Source organism: Pleurodeles waltl, chromosome 9 (assembly GCF_031143425.1).
Source record: "Pleurodeles waltl isolate 20211129_DDA chromosome 9, aPleWal1.hap1.20221129, whole genome shotgun sequence".
Taxonomy (NCBI): Eukaryota; Metazoa; Chordata; class Amphibia; order Caudata; family Salamandridae; genus Pleurodeles; species Pleurodeles waltl.
This window is the reverse complement of record NC_090448.1, coordinates 890,604,071-890,622,871: the sequence shown is the minus strand read 5'-3', so window position 1 is coordinate 890,622,871 and position 18,801 is coordinate 890,604,071. Positions and strand designations below refer to the sequence as shown.

Genomic DNA, 18,801 nt, shown 5'->3' with positions numbered 1-18,801 from the left:
CCCAACCCCCATTACCTTAGGACAAGGTCAGCCTCCAGTCTCCAAATCATGCTTCGTAGAGACACAAGGGCTGAGGTCTGCTGCAAAGTGACTTGCAGTATAGATGGAAAATCCTGGGTGGAACCCCCTCTACTGGCCTTGGTCCCACAAGGTGTTTTTATGAAGCACATGTTATTGTTCATGCAGACATCCTGACGTGTGTATGTACCTAAACTTTAGATTGTATCACAAACTTGTATCAGCAATATCATAACAAATGCCTGACGTTCACTCTGTTCCTTGTTATACGTAAAGCAAAAGAACATGATTAAAATGTAATATGTACATTACTAATAAAGACACTTTCACGGAATGGCAAATGATTATGAAATAAAATATTTCTTCTAAAACGTAAGCAGTGCTAAAATGAATAAAATAGAATAATAAAAACCGAGCATGTTAACTAGGTAAAAGGGCACAGGCCTGCAAGCCGAAGCTAAGCTAAACTCCTATACCCAGGCAAAGTAAAATTGACCCACAACACGCATTGCAAGTAAATTAAATGCTACTGGTGGGCCTGCAGCACTGATTGTGCCATCCACTTCAGTAGCACTGTGAACATGGCTCAGGCTTGTCATTGCAAAGCCTGTGTGTGCAGTTTAAACTGCCACATCGACCTAGCAAATTAACACTTTTGCCAGGCCCAAATCTTCCTTTTTAATACATATGTCACCCCTATGGTAGGTTCTAGACAACCCCATTGGCAGAGTGTAGGGCATTTAATAATTTGGACAAGTACTTTTTAGTTTTACATGTTGAGGTAGTGAAAAACTCCTAAATTCCTTTTTCACTTCTGCAAGGCTTATCTCTCCCATAGGTTAACATTGGGATTGCCTTCTTATCCCCAAGTCTGGTGTCTCTGCAGTCATAATGTCAAATCACAATTTATGGTGAAGTCAGATGCTAAATTGTATTTCTGAAAATGCCACTTTTAGAAAGTTTGCATTTTCTTACTTTAAACCATAAAGTGTCTTCTGCCCATCTCTCAACACACATCTGGGTGGGTGGCTTTTCAGACAACCACAAACAAAGGGAGCGTATGTGTGACAAAGTGGCCATCTGCATGATGATAGCCATCCAGGGCAGGAGAGGGAGTAGGGCCTCACACTTACACCTGAATGGAATGTGTCCTGAGCCCTCACAAAGGGCTGTATAACTCTCTGTAGTGTGTCTGAAGCCAGGGCAGGAAGAGCAGGGACTTTGTACACTTCAAAGGCCTCTCTTTGAAGTATCCCCCACTTCAAAGAGACCCCTGGGTCTAAGAACTGGACTTCTGACTCTACCAAATCAGTACACTTCTGGACCTGGGGACATTCTGCCACGAAGAAGGACCACTGTGCTGCTGAAGGGACTGCTACACTTCTGGACTTTGCTTGACTCTTGCTCTGCTGTTGCTGCCCTTCTTGTCTGACAGTGAGAAGGACTGGATCTGCATCTCTACACCCCCAGAACCAAAGTGTCTCCAAGGCCTTGCTGGTTTGCCTCCTATTCTGAAGACTCGGGGAAATCAAATAATTCGGTCACCCCTGCTACAGCCTCTGGACTCTGCCAGCTGTGAGTCCCACCCTGTCAAGTGGTGCCAATTCAGTCTTGGGCCCTTTGAAATGGGATTCAAAGCTGTTTCTACAAAAACCCACAAATCACCATTCTTGGGCGGATCAGAGCCAACGCATCTCTCCTTGATGCTGTTGCATCGCTGCTGCCGCTGAGGAGGACGACATTGCAGCACCAACTGTCAAGCTCCGAACCAACACATTGCCTTAACATAGTGGGCTGGGCATCTCAACGACGATGCATCACCTTAATCGCCAAGGGTTTGCCAATGACGCATTCCTGACTGAGTGGTTCGAAACCGACGCATCGCCTTCGCATCGCCTCCTCTGCTCACATCAGGACTTTGACACTGATGCATCATCCATCCAAAAGGTACTTTTTCAGTGAGACAAGGTTGGTCCTTATATCCAACCAGCACACCATTGCAGTTGAGTTGACTTTTCAGATCTAACCTGGTCTAGCGCAACCAGTTAGCCTGGGTTGGTGCTTTAAGTTTCTAAGCACTGTATTTGCAGATATTCTGTGAAAATTCTTATCTTAACTTTTACTTATTGAATTTTTGACATTTTAGTCTTGTTTTACTCATTAAATTAAGCTCTTATTTTCTAACTCAGTATGGATTATTTTTTCTGGGGTGTTTTCACTGTGTTGCTGTTTGAGGTGATGCACAAATACTTTACACATTGCCTCCTAAGTTAAGCATGCTTGCTCTGTGCCAAGCAACCAGAAGGTGAGCACAGGTAAATTTATGGTGTGTAACTGACTTACCCTGACAAGGACTGTGGTCCCTACTTGGAAGAGGTGCATACCTCTGCCAACTAGAGGCCCAATTGCTAACAGTGGGGGGCATAGAGAGCCCTAATATTTTGTTATTCTCATGGAGAATGATTCCTGGTTGTGGGGCGGTGATGGGGAAATAGTTGGGGTGTACATCTTCTACTTATCCCAAAATGGGGATTTCTGGCAACTTAGTCCTATGGTTAGTTACCCACCCCATGATGATTTAGCATATGCTTTGAGTACTTATATTTCACCTTTGCTACAAATGACTGTTTACTAATATGTGATGCAATTTATATTTTTTGGAAACGTGAGATATCCATCAAGTGCCTATTGCAATGTGGTTAAATGCCAATAAAATATTTCCGGGAGCAATTCTAATAACAAAATTCGTCCATTTAGATTTTTCACTCGTAGGAAATAAGTTATGCATGATGGAGCGCTCGCTCAATGGTTTTATCTCTCTTGGGGAACATTTTTCCTAATCGAAAAAACCTCCTGCTTAAATATGAGGGGTACACAGCCTTCTTCTACAGGGTTGTCCACCCAAAAATGTCCCATCCACTCTTAAACTTAAATTTATGGATATAAAAGTCACCCATTGAGGGGAGTTTTCGCCATTGTAAATTAATTTTACAATCTAAAATCCCACAAATCCTTATTCAGTAGTCATAATGAGAAATTTGCAACCTGAAAAAATTGTATGCCCACCAAAGAATCAAAAAATATTTATGAATCGCTTCTTATATGAATCAAACAGTATTAGGATCATACTTTAAAACATGTGACCTTCCCTTTGAGGTACTCACGGAGAGGCCTATATCTCAGACAGTGTTTCGCAATAGCAGAAAAGGTGTACCCCTCTGAACAGCTGATTTAACAAATGTACTCATATTAGTATGCTGCATTTTCACAAGCATGATTAGGCACTAAAAGCTGTCCTGGAAAATGTTTTAATACCAGCTCCAGGTTTCACTATGTGGGTTGATATACTACACAAGCCCAGCCTCATCATGGCGCTCTAATAGTTCTCCCCCTCTTCAGTTTTTTTTGTTTTGTTACAGGATAAGGAAAGTATATTGTACCACAATTTTCCATTACTTAAAGTGGGAACTTCTATAGAGAATATCATGAAATATGACTCATATTCCAGGAGCATTATTCGTCTGCCACAGCTAATCGTGCAATTGACGGTGTCAAAATTATGTTCTGGACCTTAGTATCAGTTGCGGCTCACAAGGATTCCTGGGGGTGGGGCAGCACGGCTCACGAAGGGGGAGGAATTAATGCATTTCAATTTATTAAAATACATTTTTTTTAAATTACCTCCTCTGCCGCGCGCCGCTCCTCTGTCCCACGTCATCGCTGCAGTCAGTCCATGGCGAACATCTTTTTTGTTATAGTCAACCCCACCAGGTACGTGGGAATTACCTCATTTGTAGGGAGACCAGACGTCCCAGATTTGCCTGGGCAGCCGTCGCGGCTGGCGGGGATTAAAAGGGTAACGTGGCGAAGGGTGAGTGGGGGTAATAATAATAAAATAAAAAAAAAATTAAAAAATAAAACTTACCTGCTCTGTTCCTGTGCTGCACAGCTCCTCTCTCCCTCGTTGCTCCAGGCAGGGACAGTCTCCCAGCCTTCCCTGCGCCAATCCTGATGCTGCTCAGAGCAGCATTAGGATTGGCTGGGAACACCCAGCCAGGGCTCTCCCAGGCAGACTGGGAGCCTGTACAGGCTCTCTCCAGCCTGGCAACTGAGTTGCAGGAATGGAGAGAGCTCTGTGCACATGTGTTTGGCTGGCCTGTGACGGCCGGCCAAACACACATGCTCACTGAGGGGAGTGCACAGTGCACTCCCCTTGTCCTCGTCATACCCCATGGCCCACCCCTTTAACAACTAAACGATAATAATAAACTATGTTTATTTTTGTTTGGTTGCTAAAGGTTTGCAGCGGCTGCTGCTGGCGGGGGGGTGGGGTGACACTCCTCCGCCCTAATAGAGGATCCGCCCCTGCTGGACAGTCTCGGTTTTTGAAGGTCTGTCCTGGCGTCCCGACACTTTACTCTAAAACAGTAAAATGTCCTGGTTTTTAAGGGAGAGTCGGTTGAACCTGCACATTCATCACATTGTTGTGCAGGCTTACATTTCAACCGGCCCTCCCAGAAACTGGGGAAGGAAGTTTACTGCATGAAACTCTCCTACTGTGCTGCCTCACCTAATTGAAGCAGCACAGAAGGATTTAATGTGATGTGAATCATGGCCCGTAGGTCAAGCTCAGGCACACCAGCAGATGGAACGTGGGGCTCTTCACATAACAGGGAAGGAACGTGAAAAATACTTAAATATATGTATATATATATCTTCTGATACCTAGTAGGGCATTTATTCCTATTTCTATGTCTGTGCCTACGTCCCAATTTTTTGTTCTGAAAATCTGGTCACCCTACTCATTTGCCACTCTGGGCAGGACCTTCTATTCCCTGCAGCAAATATCTGACAACATCCAATGGTATTAATATGTCTACCAAAGGGTTGAGTATATCCCGAAAGAGGCACATTTGTGATTATTTGCCACCTTAGGCTGGGATTTCCACCCCGGAACTCTCACCACTCACACCTGTGGGACAATTTGATTATATGTACACAGACAATATAGGAGTGTCATTTTACATGTGGGAAACAACATTTACAGGTTAAAATTAATTAAAAAAAAAGTAAATATGAATTTATCCTTAGAAATGAAGGTATTTGCACAGGTCAATTACGATACTTGTTGGTCCTAAATGTTTTCTATAGAGTTATGATTCAACATTCACTGCTGCTCTATTCAACCAAATTCTCTTTGTTACTCAGATTATTATATTCACAATGATGGTTCTATCATTACCATTTCACGTTTTACCGGACTTGGGCACAGATTCTCTGCTCAGTCGAAAGTGCAGGTATGGATGATTTAATCTGAGCATTCAGATATAGTCAGCTCATCATCCATGAAGATTTATAAGCCTATCCACCACTTAGATGCCTAATGTGGTAAGCCGACCAAGAATACTAAAACCTCATTAGGGTGCTAGGCAACAACCTGGAGATGATTTATTGGAATGCAGGTTATAATTGGACAAAAATGAAAACAATTTAATAAATCCCATTTCAGTTCAGGGAACTTTAAAGCAACAGTTAGTGATATATTTGTCATTTAAATATATCTGCCATGGAATAAAATAGAAACCATCTTGATTTTAGTCTTATATGCGCAAAACCACTTATTATGAGCACCATGTGACGTTCTTAAAAGTAAGGTTTACTCTCATAAAAACAGTTACTCATTGTAGGAAATCGGAATACTGGTTGAGGGGGTGAAACATTACTCAAACAACAACCAAAATTCCTGTTGGGGTGAAGTCACAAGCAAACCCCAAATTAACCTGTGCTCAACCCTCTGGTAGCTTGGCACAGAATAGTCAGGCTTAAATTAGAGGCAATGTGTAAAGTGTTTATGCAGCACTTCAAACAGTAATAAATGTAAAAACACAACAAAAGAGAAATCCCACACTAATTTAGAAAACAGAGTAACAGTTAATAAATTATTTGAGACCAAAGTGACAAACATCAAATAAGAAGAAATGAAGATCTTCCATTTTAAAGATTTAAGGTAAGAATAATGCCCAAAGAGCACAAAGTGCCATGCGGGCATTCGATTCTTGCGAGTCCAGGTGAAGGTCACAAGTTTGGGACGACTGCAATGAAGCACATGCCGGATACAGGAGCTAGGTTAGTCCATCTGAGGAAATTACTTTATAAAGTCCAGTGCAAAAAATTCTCTTCGCAATGGAGAGGGCCGTAAGGACAGAGAGAGCATCATAGATGGTCATCAGTGTACTGCGAAAGCAGGCCAGGCGTCACAGGACGGTCATTGCTGTAGCACTAAGATCCTGTTGTGAATCACAGACGGTCATTGATGGAGCTTGCCATTGGCAGTCACCATGGGCTGTTCATGTTGTAGGGTGAAGTGCAGAGCTCACATTGACTGTCATTGCTGGTGGTAACTGTGCTGCGAAGAGTTGGGTTCACCGGAGCTTTGCGTTGGCAGGCAGCACATGTGGCAAGATCTTGGTATGAACAGACCCATTTGTTGTCGCGAAGAGCCCACAGCTTGTCCTGTTTTTGGGGAGGTAGATCAACTGATGCCACGCTAAGGGACCAGGACGTGAGAGGCACCCTCTTGGGGATCAGGAATTCACTCCAGCAGAAACCAGCAGGGTTCAAGCAGGTCCCCGCAAAGTCTAGGGAGCGGGTCACCCAAATAGATGCAGGGAGGCATCTCAGATAGCAGCTCCGATAGGAGGTCAGTCAGCTAACTCTTGGAGTCATTTCAGCCTGGGATGAAGGGTGTAAGTCCAGTCTTCCTTCTCAGCAAGCAGGGCAGAAGGCTTCAGAATTGCAGTCTGTTTATCAGCAGAGCAGTAGTACTTTTCTGTAGTATCCACAGATCCAGAGGTGTTCTGAAGAGTTGAGTCTTAGGGTCCACTATTTATACCTGGTACAAATTTTAAAGTAGGAGAAGGTTCTGGAGGTTTTCACTCCTGGAGAAAGAAAAGGTTACTGTCAAGCCCTTTATGCTAAGGCAGGGTCTTTGTGATGTGCAAGTGTGGTAGATAACAGCTCCGCCCCCTAACAAGTCAGAGATGGCTCACCCTGCCAACACCTAGTTCCCCTTTGTCTCACTGTCTGGGAGGAATACACAAAGACCAACTGCCAACTACATCTAGACATGTGATCCAGGATACAGTCTGCAGGCACCAAAAGTTTGCAACAAGAACATTTTACCTTTCTGAAAGTAGCATTTTCAGAATTGTGACTTAAAATCCAACTATACCATTAAAAAAGATTTTCAATTGCACTTCTTCAGACACTAAACTCTGCATTCCTACTTTCTCCCAATTGAAAGTTATCATTAATGAAATGCAATAAGGTAACAGAGTGTTCTTCTATGGGAGAGGGAGCCCTTGCAATAGTGAAAAATGAATTAAATTTATTTTCACAACCAGGACATGTAAAAGTTAAAAATACTTGTTAAACTTTTTGAATACATTGCACCCTACCATATGAGCTGTTTGGGGTGTACCCTTGGGATGATTTATATGTATCAAAAAGTAAGGATTATAACTGACAAAAGGTTTATTTTACCATGTCAAAATGGATGTTTAAACTGCTCACACAGGCTGCAATGGCAAGCCTGAGACATGCTTGAGTGAGTGGTAGAATTTGTGCTGCAGGCCCACTAGTAGTATTTAATTTAGAAGCCCTGGGTACATGGAACACCATTTTACTAGGGACGTAAAGGTAAATTAAATGTGGCAATTAGGTGAAGTCAATTCCACCATGTTCAAAGGAGAGAGCACAATTGTTTTAGCTCTGGTTAGCAGTGGTAAAGTGCACAGAATCCTAAAAGCCAATAAAAATGGGATTAGATAACAGGTAGATGAGAGCAAAACATTTGGGTATGACTATGCAGGTATACTTTTATGTCTTTTAAAGGAAGGTAGCATCATTCCAGAGCAGAAATACCAAATTCAGGATATTCACCATTTTTTCATAGCCCTTACCACAGGAGGAAGTATGTGTTTTTGTGAGAATGTGGAGGGACAGTACCAAAATAGATGATTGGGTAAGAAAAATGAATTTCCCTATAGGAAAATAGCTTACTGTAGAAAAAAAGTAAAAAAAATTCTACACTTGTCCTCCATTGCATTTACACATGTACATTTTCACTACTTTCAATTACACATGTAATTATGTTTTTGCATGGTTGTAAATACAATCGACAAAAGACATCCAGGTGTACGCCTAGGAATTTGCGACTTTTGCAGCATCCAGAAACACTACTTCACTCCAGAGCTGTCAGCTCACATGGTTCCATTGTGTGTCATATGATCTCAGCTCCCTTCACCTGGTCACCTAGTGATGAGCCAAAATCACACTGTGGCAGACAAGGGGAGTCCAAAGCCACTCTATTTAGTGAATGTTCAGCTCATCTTTTGTGTCTGTAAGCAGCCCATGCTCATTAAAGAGTAAGAAAGCACCCCAGGACATTAGCAATAACCTCTGAGACCCTTTGGGGTTTTTAAAAATCTTTTGTGGGTGAGAGTGGGTGGTGGGCTTGGTGGAGGGCAGAGGGCTTCTTAGGGAGCTCTTGTCATGTGACCCTGCCCCCTCCTCAAACAGTCAAATGTATTTACAGGTTGGCAGGTCTGTGACTTGTTTGTGAATTCCATAGTAAATTTACAAGTTTTTTGAGAAATCAGAAGCATACTGATAATTCTATTGTGATGCATCCATATCCCAAAAGATCTCCCAGGGAATATCCGTTCTACACAATACCTCAAAAAGAAGAATCAGGGCAATAAGAAGAATGCCTGCTGTAGTAAAACACTGATTGCTTCCTTTCACATTGAGAATGGGAAGATCACGATATTACAAATTTGAGAAAATTAGTTTCTAAAAAAAAAAAATGCAAACTAATATGCAGATCTTGAAATGTTGGACCAACGTGTCAATTGACTATGTGAAAAGGTCTATAATCTGTACTTTTGAATTGTGAAAAAGGTTGATAGAGAATAGCTAAAAAATCTACCTGCCTTTGTGTTAGGACGTCAGGTGTTCCCTTGGATATGCATCACTGACACATATTTCCAGGACATTTTCCTAGAAATAAAGGTTATGTATGAACACTAAACCGAGTATGACATCTAAGACTAAGGTAGACTTTAGTGAGCAGACATGGATATTCAAAGAAAAGATATATGCTAAGCGATTTATTGTGATAGATACTTTTTTTCCTATGTAGCCCATTCACTTATTCGGTAATTCACATACAATTTCTTTCTTGCTGTATGGAAATTGTACAGTGAATTAAAGATGCATAGAAGTTATGCAAAGAAAACAAAAAAGTTAAACGAGTGCACCTTTGCGAAGACACTCCTCCCATAGCTCATATTTTGGACACATTTAATATCACCTGTTCCCTCCTAGGAAATAATCTGAGGAAGGACGCCTATCATAGTGTATGTCAAGAGATGGAATGCCTCTAATACATGTTCTGAGATCAGATTCCTCTCTTAGTGCAAATGCTGAGGTGTGGCACATAGCTTAGAATATGTTGTGATATGGGGCACTTGTAATTGAACTTGTTCTTAGCTACTATTTCCCGAAATGGGACATCTCCCATAGTACATTTTGGCACATCTCATAACAAATGTTCTATGATAGAACACTTCACATAGTGAATGCTCTGAGGTGGGATACTTTCCTTAATCCACCCTGAGATAGGACACCTTCCACAATACACATTCTGCACATGTTCTGAGATGGGATTCCCCTAAAAGTACATGTTCTGAGGTAGGCTGTATCTCCCATAGTATGTGTTCTGTAGAAGACGCCCGTTAGTATGTGTTGAGAAGTAGAACACAACTGAGATGAGAATGTATTGTGCCATCCTTGCTTATATATTGTCTTCCTACAACAATATTTTAGCCGTAATACCAACTACTGCAATATTGTGAATTTAAGCTCATTCATAATTCCACCTATATCTACCTTGAAGTTATTCTTGATATTATGATTTTGAACAATTTGCAGGATATTCTTGTACCTGATATGGTAACATGCAGTAGATGGGACACTTCTAGTAATGTATGCTCTGAGTTGGAATATCTCTCATAGAATGTGCTCCAAGGCGGGATATCTCAAATAGTACTTGTTTTAAGTTGGCGCACCATCTTCTAGTATGTGTGTTAACATGGGGCCGTTGTTGTGTTGCATTAGCATGGAGTGATTCTTTCAAACACGTTGCTACAAATATTACAATTTACAAATGTTACATATTAAAATGCAAAACCCCACAATTTGTGCGATCAATATTTTGCATCATCCTGGTTCAGCTGGCTGCATGCAGAGAGAGCTAAAATATGTTAGATTATGTCTAAACATATCTGTAGATAGATATATAGAGCAATAGATAGAGAGAGAGATAGATAGATATATAGCGTTGATTTGTCTTGACATATCCAGTGTACTTTATCTAGTAGAGCTTAATGTTCTAGCATGGATGTATGTGATTAATGTTCAGTGGGGGTATAAACGGACAATGGTGTTTAAGAATTTGTATACCCGACAAAAGAATTTCAAAAAAAGGTGCTGACTTCTTTTGAGTTACTTGGAGTTTTTCTCGACAAAAGTGAATTTGCATAGATGACATTTGAATTGCAAAACTTACGGGGGACAGCATCGATATGTGGGATGCTTTATTCTGCTATTTCAAGTTATGATACACTGGCCTGATCTGGGCTGCAATACAGGATTTATGGTTTAGCTCCTCAACCCCGATAACACTGACATTGGGTTTTGCTCCATTTAGTTTTAATTCAACATGGGCCAACCACGTAGCCACTTCACTTACCCTTTACCAAGTTAGAATATCTGTCCTGAGGTACTGTAACACAAAGATAAATCTATATGTCATCTGTGTGTCATAGGAATGATAATTGTAAATCCTTCCTCTGAAGAACTCTGAACAGGGATTCAATAAATATGTTGGACAGTATAGGTGGGAGAGGAAATGCCTGGGGGGGCCACACGCTCAATCCCTCTATCTGCTGCTGTATATGGTCAAGCGAAACACACTGCTGTTTACTTGATAAAGGACACTTGAACCATTTTAAAACAACATCAAATGTGTGCTTCACTCTGCAGCAAACAAAGAGTAATTCCTAATCAGCCATATCGAATGCCGTATATAGATCAAATTTTCCCTGACTTGCAGCTGTGAGGGTATCATTTTGTAGAGCCACAGGTAATGTTTCTGTACCATGTAATGGACAAATGCCTAATCAATATTTATTCAGGCTCCAAATGACCTTGAAATTGTGAACTAAAACCTTTTTGAGAATGTTGAAGAACCACAGCCAATAGCTATTGGGGGATAATATTGGACGTTTCTGGGTTTAGATATGTTTTAATCAGTGATGTTTGGGGTGACCTCTTCACGTAATCTGGATTATCACCTGTCTTCATAGAATCATCAATGAATGTTGCTATGAATGGTGCAATTGTTGTGTCCATATCATAGTCATAGTCCATATGTTTGAGTTTCATCTTTTCAAACAGCTTAGCAATTTCTCCAATTACTACTTCTTGAATTTGAACTGAACACCATATGCTTGAGGGATAATCTTCTACACAGGATAGGTGTCAATACAGTTTTATGTTATTGCTAAGTGTGTAAAGTGACGCATGTCTCACACCTTCTTTACAAAAGCATAATTAAACCTACGTAGGAGAGTTGGTGAATGATTATACAATGCTCCCTTGTTCCCTTGGCTCATTACTACCTTGCACAACCACACTATTAAAAATTGGTTTAATAATAATAATAGTGATTTATAGTTCTGGGATGAGTATTTTAGTAGTACCTGATCATCCGGCCACTTTCTTTCCAATATATGTAGAGTGCCATTTAGGTTAGCCCCTGGTTCCTGACTGAATGGAATAGTTGTCTCCTCTTGATTCATTGGCCTTCCCTGCTATTCTTGTGTTTGTCCTACCGAGGAACATTTAGGTCTCACAAAGTTTGATTGGAAGACTTATATCCTTCTACTGGTGCCATTGTATTTTCTATTTTTTTAAATGTGTTTCTGTACTCCATGGAAGGGCATGTTTTTCTTGCTGTCTTTCCATGTGCTGCATCCCCTCCTCTTCTCTGCTATCCCTTTCTCACTGTGTTGCTTCCTGTGTCCCCTAGCTCATTCATTTCTTTCTTTATTCTTCCCCTTCAGTTTGCTTTTTTTTAGTTTTACAAATTTCCTCCCCCTGTTTTGCCTCCATTGCTTCACCTCCCCCCCACTTGTCACCCTCCGCCCTGTCCATCTCACGCTTCATTTTACTTTATTTTATTAAACTTCTTCGCACCTAAACCATTTTCAGAGGACGTTGATCTTAAAACGTGAATGCATGTACATGGCCACCAAGAAATGGGTTTCAAATATTTTTTATATATCCACTCAAAGGTAACTTCCAGGGTTGCGCATGCATCCACCGTAGCCATCTTTGAATGGGTTTGTTAAAATAGTACAAATACATTTAAAAATGACTGTCGTGGATACATGGATACCTATTCTGGCCATCTTTGAATAGGTTTATTAAAATATTACAAAGCATTCAAGGATGTACACAGTGGATGTTAGCACTTATCTAGATGGCATTTTTGAACCCATGTATAATGTTACAGCTCAATGTTAAAGAAGATGCATTCAGATATGGCTGCCATTGATGCACTCTCATCTTCGGTGGCTATCGAGATGTCATCGTTGAAAGCATGTGTAATGTTGCAGCAGAAACATTCAGGTATGGCTGCCATTGACTCATACTCACCTGCGTTGGCTATCTAACACAAAAAACATAAGCAAAGCCAGGCAGTTTTGGTGTTGAGACCAATTGACTTTATCATTGCTTGTTTTTTTCTAAACTGGTACACTGTTTCTTGACAGTCACAATGGAGACTTATTTCTACCTTTTACTCTTTTAAGTGATCCGACATGTAATGCATGACTATACTACCAAATATCAATTTACATAGTGCAAAAGATGCCATCCGTTTTTTGAGGATAAGGTTGCTTTACCATACCTAATTCTCATTACTGCATCTTTTCTCTTTACAGTTGACACACCTCCTGCCCCTGTTGAAGGAACTCTGTGGCATGGACTGGTGATAATCATTGCAGTATGCTGTGCAACAGTGGTATTCATCCTTGTAGTTGTCATCATTTGCTACAAAGCAATAAAAAGGTAAGGATCTGCTTGTTATGTTCAACAAACAAATAAATATCCAACATCATGGACTGTCCTCTTCGTGCAGCTCAACTATCGAAGATGTTAAGAAGGTGAATAGCTGACACTGTCCACTGCCCATTCTTCATGTTTCAGAAAAGGCGAGCCTCCTTTTATTCCAGCTTCTTTAAATACATTCATACCTCTACCTTTAGGCACGTTTGAGACGTGAGACCATCTCAGTCTCCTGTTGGGACTGTAGTATACATATTTGGTGCAGCTCTCACAACCAAATTTACTCACGGAATATGGTGATTTTTTAAATTTTATTTGAAGTTATTATGTATTACTTCTGTGAATGCGTTCTCTAACCATACTTCTCACACACGCTCCTTTTTCATGTCCATTTTCTCCTGCATCTCCACATCTTTTTGGCACATTTCTGTCTTTCCCACAGATCTCACATGTATTTGTCACTCGGTCTCTCTCTCCTGCACCTCTCTTTTTTGCTTTCACATAGCTCTTTCTACTAGGCCCTTTTCCTATCCCACATTTATGCCTTTGGCCTTTGCTGCCAGTCACATGTGCACTGGTCATCTCCCATGTGCCAGTCCCCTCAAGAACACACAAGTACATGCAACAAAAAGAAGAGCACTCAAAAAGTAATCAAAAGTGAAATTCAGTTGATACTACCCCCCTAGGTACTATTGTTTTCAGTGTCTAAATGTATTGTTATTTTCTCATCCAGTCCATTGATTCAAGGAGACTGGTAAATTATATGTTCATCTTTAATCTTCGATTTGTGCTGGGCTCAGCATGTATGTTGGAAGTTCTCAAAATATGTCAAACAGTAAATTCCATTTAGAATAGAATGCACACTGTCCATGGCTAGTGAGTGATTATGAAAAACCTAAAAAATCCTAATGATTACTAAGTGATGGTGAAATTATTAACAAGTAGTAAGGATAATTGAGCGAGAGGGTAAACCTAAACATGCACTTATGATCATTGATCATGAGACAAATCTAAGCATTCAGGTATATATGGCATGAAGTTACAGAGCTCTGGTGTGATGCTTTTAATGGCATAACATTGGTAGTTCTTGATACTTTGTAACAGTGATACTATTCCTATTTGAGGTCTCCTTCTGTACGACTGGTGTGAGCTACTGGCATGTATCCATTCACTTACTCAGACCATTCATGCACTCACCAATTCTTCCAACCATCAATACACTATCTTTTTCCGCCATCTATGAGATACCACTCTATAGTTTTCTATACCTTTGGGCCTGATTTAGAGTTTGGAGGAGGATCACAAATGTGGTGGACATCTCATCTGCAGTATTACAAGATCCATAGGCTATAATGAAACTGTAATACAGCGTATGGTATATCCGGCACATTTGTGATGGACTTATCCCCTCCGTAAAACTCTAAATCAGGCCCTTAGTGTGTCAGAGCAACTTCTGTGTTGTAACATCACATTTAACACTGTCTCCTCATTGCCACCTTTTCACAGCTTATATTTATATTGTGCAGGGCTCCTGGGGTGACCATAGACCTATTCCTTTTGAGAGGCATCCACAATTTAAGTAGACATTAATCCTGCTTTGACCTCAAGTCCATCAGGTTTTATACCAGCGTGGCTGGTTAGGTGTGTGACCAGAGCTGCTTCATGTTACCACCCTGAAACAACAAATTCTTATTGAGACCTCAGGCCCAGCAGGCGTTGTGCCCAAATAATTGAGTGAGCAAAGAAGCATTATGGCATTGCAACCTTTAAACAACTGAGGCATGCCAGGACCCTAAGTATGGCGGGCACACTTTCAGATGGGGGATCAGAATTGTGTCAGGTGCTAACCTTGTAACAACAGAGGTCTGTTGGAATTTCAAGTCCCAGTACAGCATTGTCCCCGTGGCAGAGGTGAAGTAGAGTGGAAACATGCTCCCCACCCCCTAAAGAAGAGACTTGTGCCGGTACACCAAGCACAAAAAGTTGTGTACTCCCCACCCCCTCCCACACCCATCACAGGGATGATAGGAAGAGCAGAGTTACATCACTCCCCTCTTCAAAAGCTGTAGGCATTGCTTCAAGAGTGGATGCCGCATGGCTGGGGGAATGGAGCTGTAAAACTCACCTGCACAGTATGATCCATTTGAGGCAGTTGGAGGCACCAGCAGCAGGTAGCAGCAGGTCTGGTTAGTCGATACCCATCTGCTATCCTTTGCTGCCAGTGCTACCAGTGCAAAACAATAGCATTGCTCTGCTCCATTTGCTGGTTGGTCCTGGCTGAGCATTGGAGGCAAATGTTTAGTGGTTTTCGGTTTCAACCTAGTCATCATATTTTCCCATTGGATATTTAAAGGTGCAAAAGTTGAAGATAAAAACTTGAACTGCTAAATATAATTAAAGTGGAAGAATAGTCCAGTACTTTCAAATAAAACCTTAAAGTGTTGTTACCTGAATCCACACAGAAGTGTTTTACCAATTTTCAGTTTAGAAGAACAGATGATGCCTTACTGAAATAAGCATTGCAAAAAACAATTGTTTATGCCCATGCAAGAGCTATTGGCTTTGGCAATGTGTTTTAGCTACATTGTACACCAGTGTGGCTGTTGTTTTGCATGCTAAAAGTTAATGGTGAGTATGTTATAGAGTGGTGTAGGACGAGTAGAATGTCGTAGAGTGGAATTGTTGTAGTAGAGTGCCGTAGAGTGGCGTGGGTTGAGTATAATGTCAAAGAGAGGAGTAGAGTTCAGTGGTTCACGGGCAGAGAGTGTCATAGTGTGGGGTGGAATGGGGTGGGTAGGGGTGGAATAGGGTGGAGTAGTTTGAGGTAGTGGGATGGATTGGATTGGTGTTGAATGGGTTGGATTGGAGTAGAATGGGGTGGACTGGAGTAGAGTGGGGTGGATTGGAGCTGGGTGATTCCATTGCAGTGGGGTGGATTACATTTGAGTGGAATGAGTTATATTTGAGTAGGGTGGATTAAATTGGAGTGGGGTGCATTGGAGGGGAATGATTAGACTGGGGTGGGGTGGATTGGAGTCAAGTGGTTTGGAATGGTTTGGAGGGTGCTGAATTGGAGTGGGTGGAATGGGGTGAATTGGAGTGGAGTGGAATAGGGTGGGGTAGACTGGTGGATTGGGTAGAGTGGGGTGGATTGGAGTGGATGGAGTTGGGTGGGGTGGATTGCATTGGGTTGGGGTGATTGGGGTAGGGTGGGGAGGATTGGAATGGAATGTGGTAGGGTGGGCTGGATTGAGGTGGGGTTGATTGGGGTGGGGTGGTTTGGATTGGGATGGTTTGGAATGGGGTGGATTGGAGTGGGATGGGGTGGAAAGGATTGAAGTAGGTTGACTAGAACTAGAGTGGGCAGATAGAACTGGTGTGATTAGATTGGGATGAAGTGGGTGGTTGGATTGGAGTGTGTGGATTGGAGTGGAGTGACTGGACTGGGGTGGGCTCGATTGAATTGAGGTAGGGTGGACCGGAGTCAAAAGGCTTCCAGATGGGATGAATTGGAGAGGTGAAGTGAGGTGAAGTGAGGTGAAGTGGGATGGATTGGAGTGGGGTGGATTGTGGTGGACTGGATTGGATCAGAGTGGGGGGATTTGGATTAGAGTGGACTGTGGTGGATTTGATTGAACTGGAATGGGGTGGATTGGACTGATGTGGAGTGGATTGAATAGGGTGGATGCGGGTGGGCTTGGGTGGGTTGGACTGGATTAGAGTGGGTAGATTGATTGGGGTGGGGTGGGGTGGATTGGCATAGGGCAGATGGAACTGGGTTGAATGGACTGGATTGGATTTGGGTGGGTTGATTGGATTGGGGTGTATTGGATTAGGTGGGTGTATTGGATTCAAGTCAGTGGATTGGAGTGAGTGGGGTGGGGTGGATTGGATTGGTGGAGTGGGGTGGATTGCATGGGGTGGATTGGAGTAGGTGGATTGGATTGGAGTGGGTGGATTGGGGTGGGTTGGAATGGGGTGAATTGGAGTGGGTTGGGCAGACTGGTTTGGGGTGGGATGGATTGGATTGGACGGATGAATTGTGGTGGATTGGACTGGAGTAGAATGGATTGGTCTGGAGTTGTGTGATTTGGAGTGGATTGGATTTGGTAGCTTGGATGGATTGGAGTGGGTGGTTTAGATTTGAGTGAGTGGATTGGATCGGTTGGGTTGGATTGGATTGGGGTGGATTGGAATGGAGTAGGGTGGGTTAAATTGGAGTGGTTTAGATTGGGGTGGTTTGGGTGGATTGGCTTGGAATTGGAGATTGGATTAGGGTGGGGTGGATTGGATTGGGGTGGACTGGATTGGAATGGGGTGGATTGGCATGGGGTTGGGTGGAGGGGCAGATTGGATAGGAGTGGGGTGGACTGGATCGGAGTGGGGTGGATTAGATTGAAGTGGATCAGATTGGAGTGGGGTAGATTGAATTGGAGTGGGTGGATTCCGGTGGACTGGATGGGTTGAAGTGGATAGGAGTTGAGTCGATTGGATTGGGCTGGATTGGATTGGTGTGGGGTGGATTGGATTGAGAGGGGCTTATTGGGGTGGACAGGTTGGATTGGGGTGACTGGTTTGGATTGAATTGGAGTTGACTTAGAGTGTGTTGAATTAGAGTGGGATGGATTAGAGTGGGGTAGATTGGATTGGTCTGGAGTGGTTTGGATTGGTCTGGATGGATTGGTGTGAGGTGAGGTGGATTTAAGTGGGGGCGAATGGAGTGGGGTGTACTGCAGGTTTATCTGTTACAGCATAATTTTGGAAATTATCCATAAGAAAGAAACAATGTCACTTTGCCATATTTAGAACAAGATAATCATCATCTTTTGAGAAGGGCACCCACGAGCAAAAACAAAATGAAACATGAGTGCAAAGTGAGAAAACGAGACTAGGCAAAATAAAAACAAGTATTTGAAATGCAATGGGTTTCACATTTTCTGGAGTTAGAGCTATTGACTTCATAACTGGGCTATAGATTGGTCAACCCTGCCACGTATTTTGGTCTTTCCCTGCCACATAATTCCAGTGGCCCTGCATATAACTATAGCACTTCCATTTACCTTCTACCTCTACCTGCAGACAAAAATAAAAAATGTTGCCATTTAGCATCCTAATTTAAATCTGCCATGCTAATTCCAATAGAATACCACTTACACCACCCCACCATCAGAGTTGCTGGCTAACACAATTCTCAACAAACAAGACAACCACGGAGAATAATTAGAAAAATAAACTAAAAGGGTAACCCAAACATATCAAGAGTGTTCAAACAGTCATAGTGTAATAAGGATGTAAAGTTGGCTTGAATCATGGTCATAATTGCAATAAGGAGAGATTATTAAAACATACACAATTGTCATATAAACCCAATAAAAACCTTTATCAGAAATAAAAATTTGGCATTAGATGTAAAGCCCAGAACAGCCCCTAGAGGACATCACAATGAAATAGCATTTGTAAGAAACATGATCATGATCATGTCACCATATAATTTGCCCCTAGATGGCATAATCACATAAAAATAAAATGACTGAAAGTATTGCAGTGTGACCATATATTTAGCCCGCAGGGGGTGTAGTGCATTACACA

At 42.0% G+C, this 18,801-nt stretch overlaps 1 protein-coding gene across 2 annotated transcripts in view; it reads left to right on the top strand.

The window, feature by feature from the left end:
• PRIMA1 (proline rich membrane anchor 1) overlaps nt 1-18,801 on the top strand; it is a 558,838-nt gene that overhangs the window by 328,006 nt on the left and 212,031 nt on the right. For both annotated transcript variants that reach the window (XM_069208228.1, XM_069208229.1), the window contains exon 4: nt 13,089-13,215. In XM_069208228.1, coding sequence (XP_069064329.1) covers nt 13,089-13,215 — 127 coding nt within the window. The remainder of the gene's footprint in view (nt 1-13,088; nt 13,216-18,801) is intronic.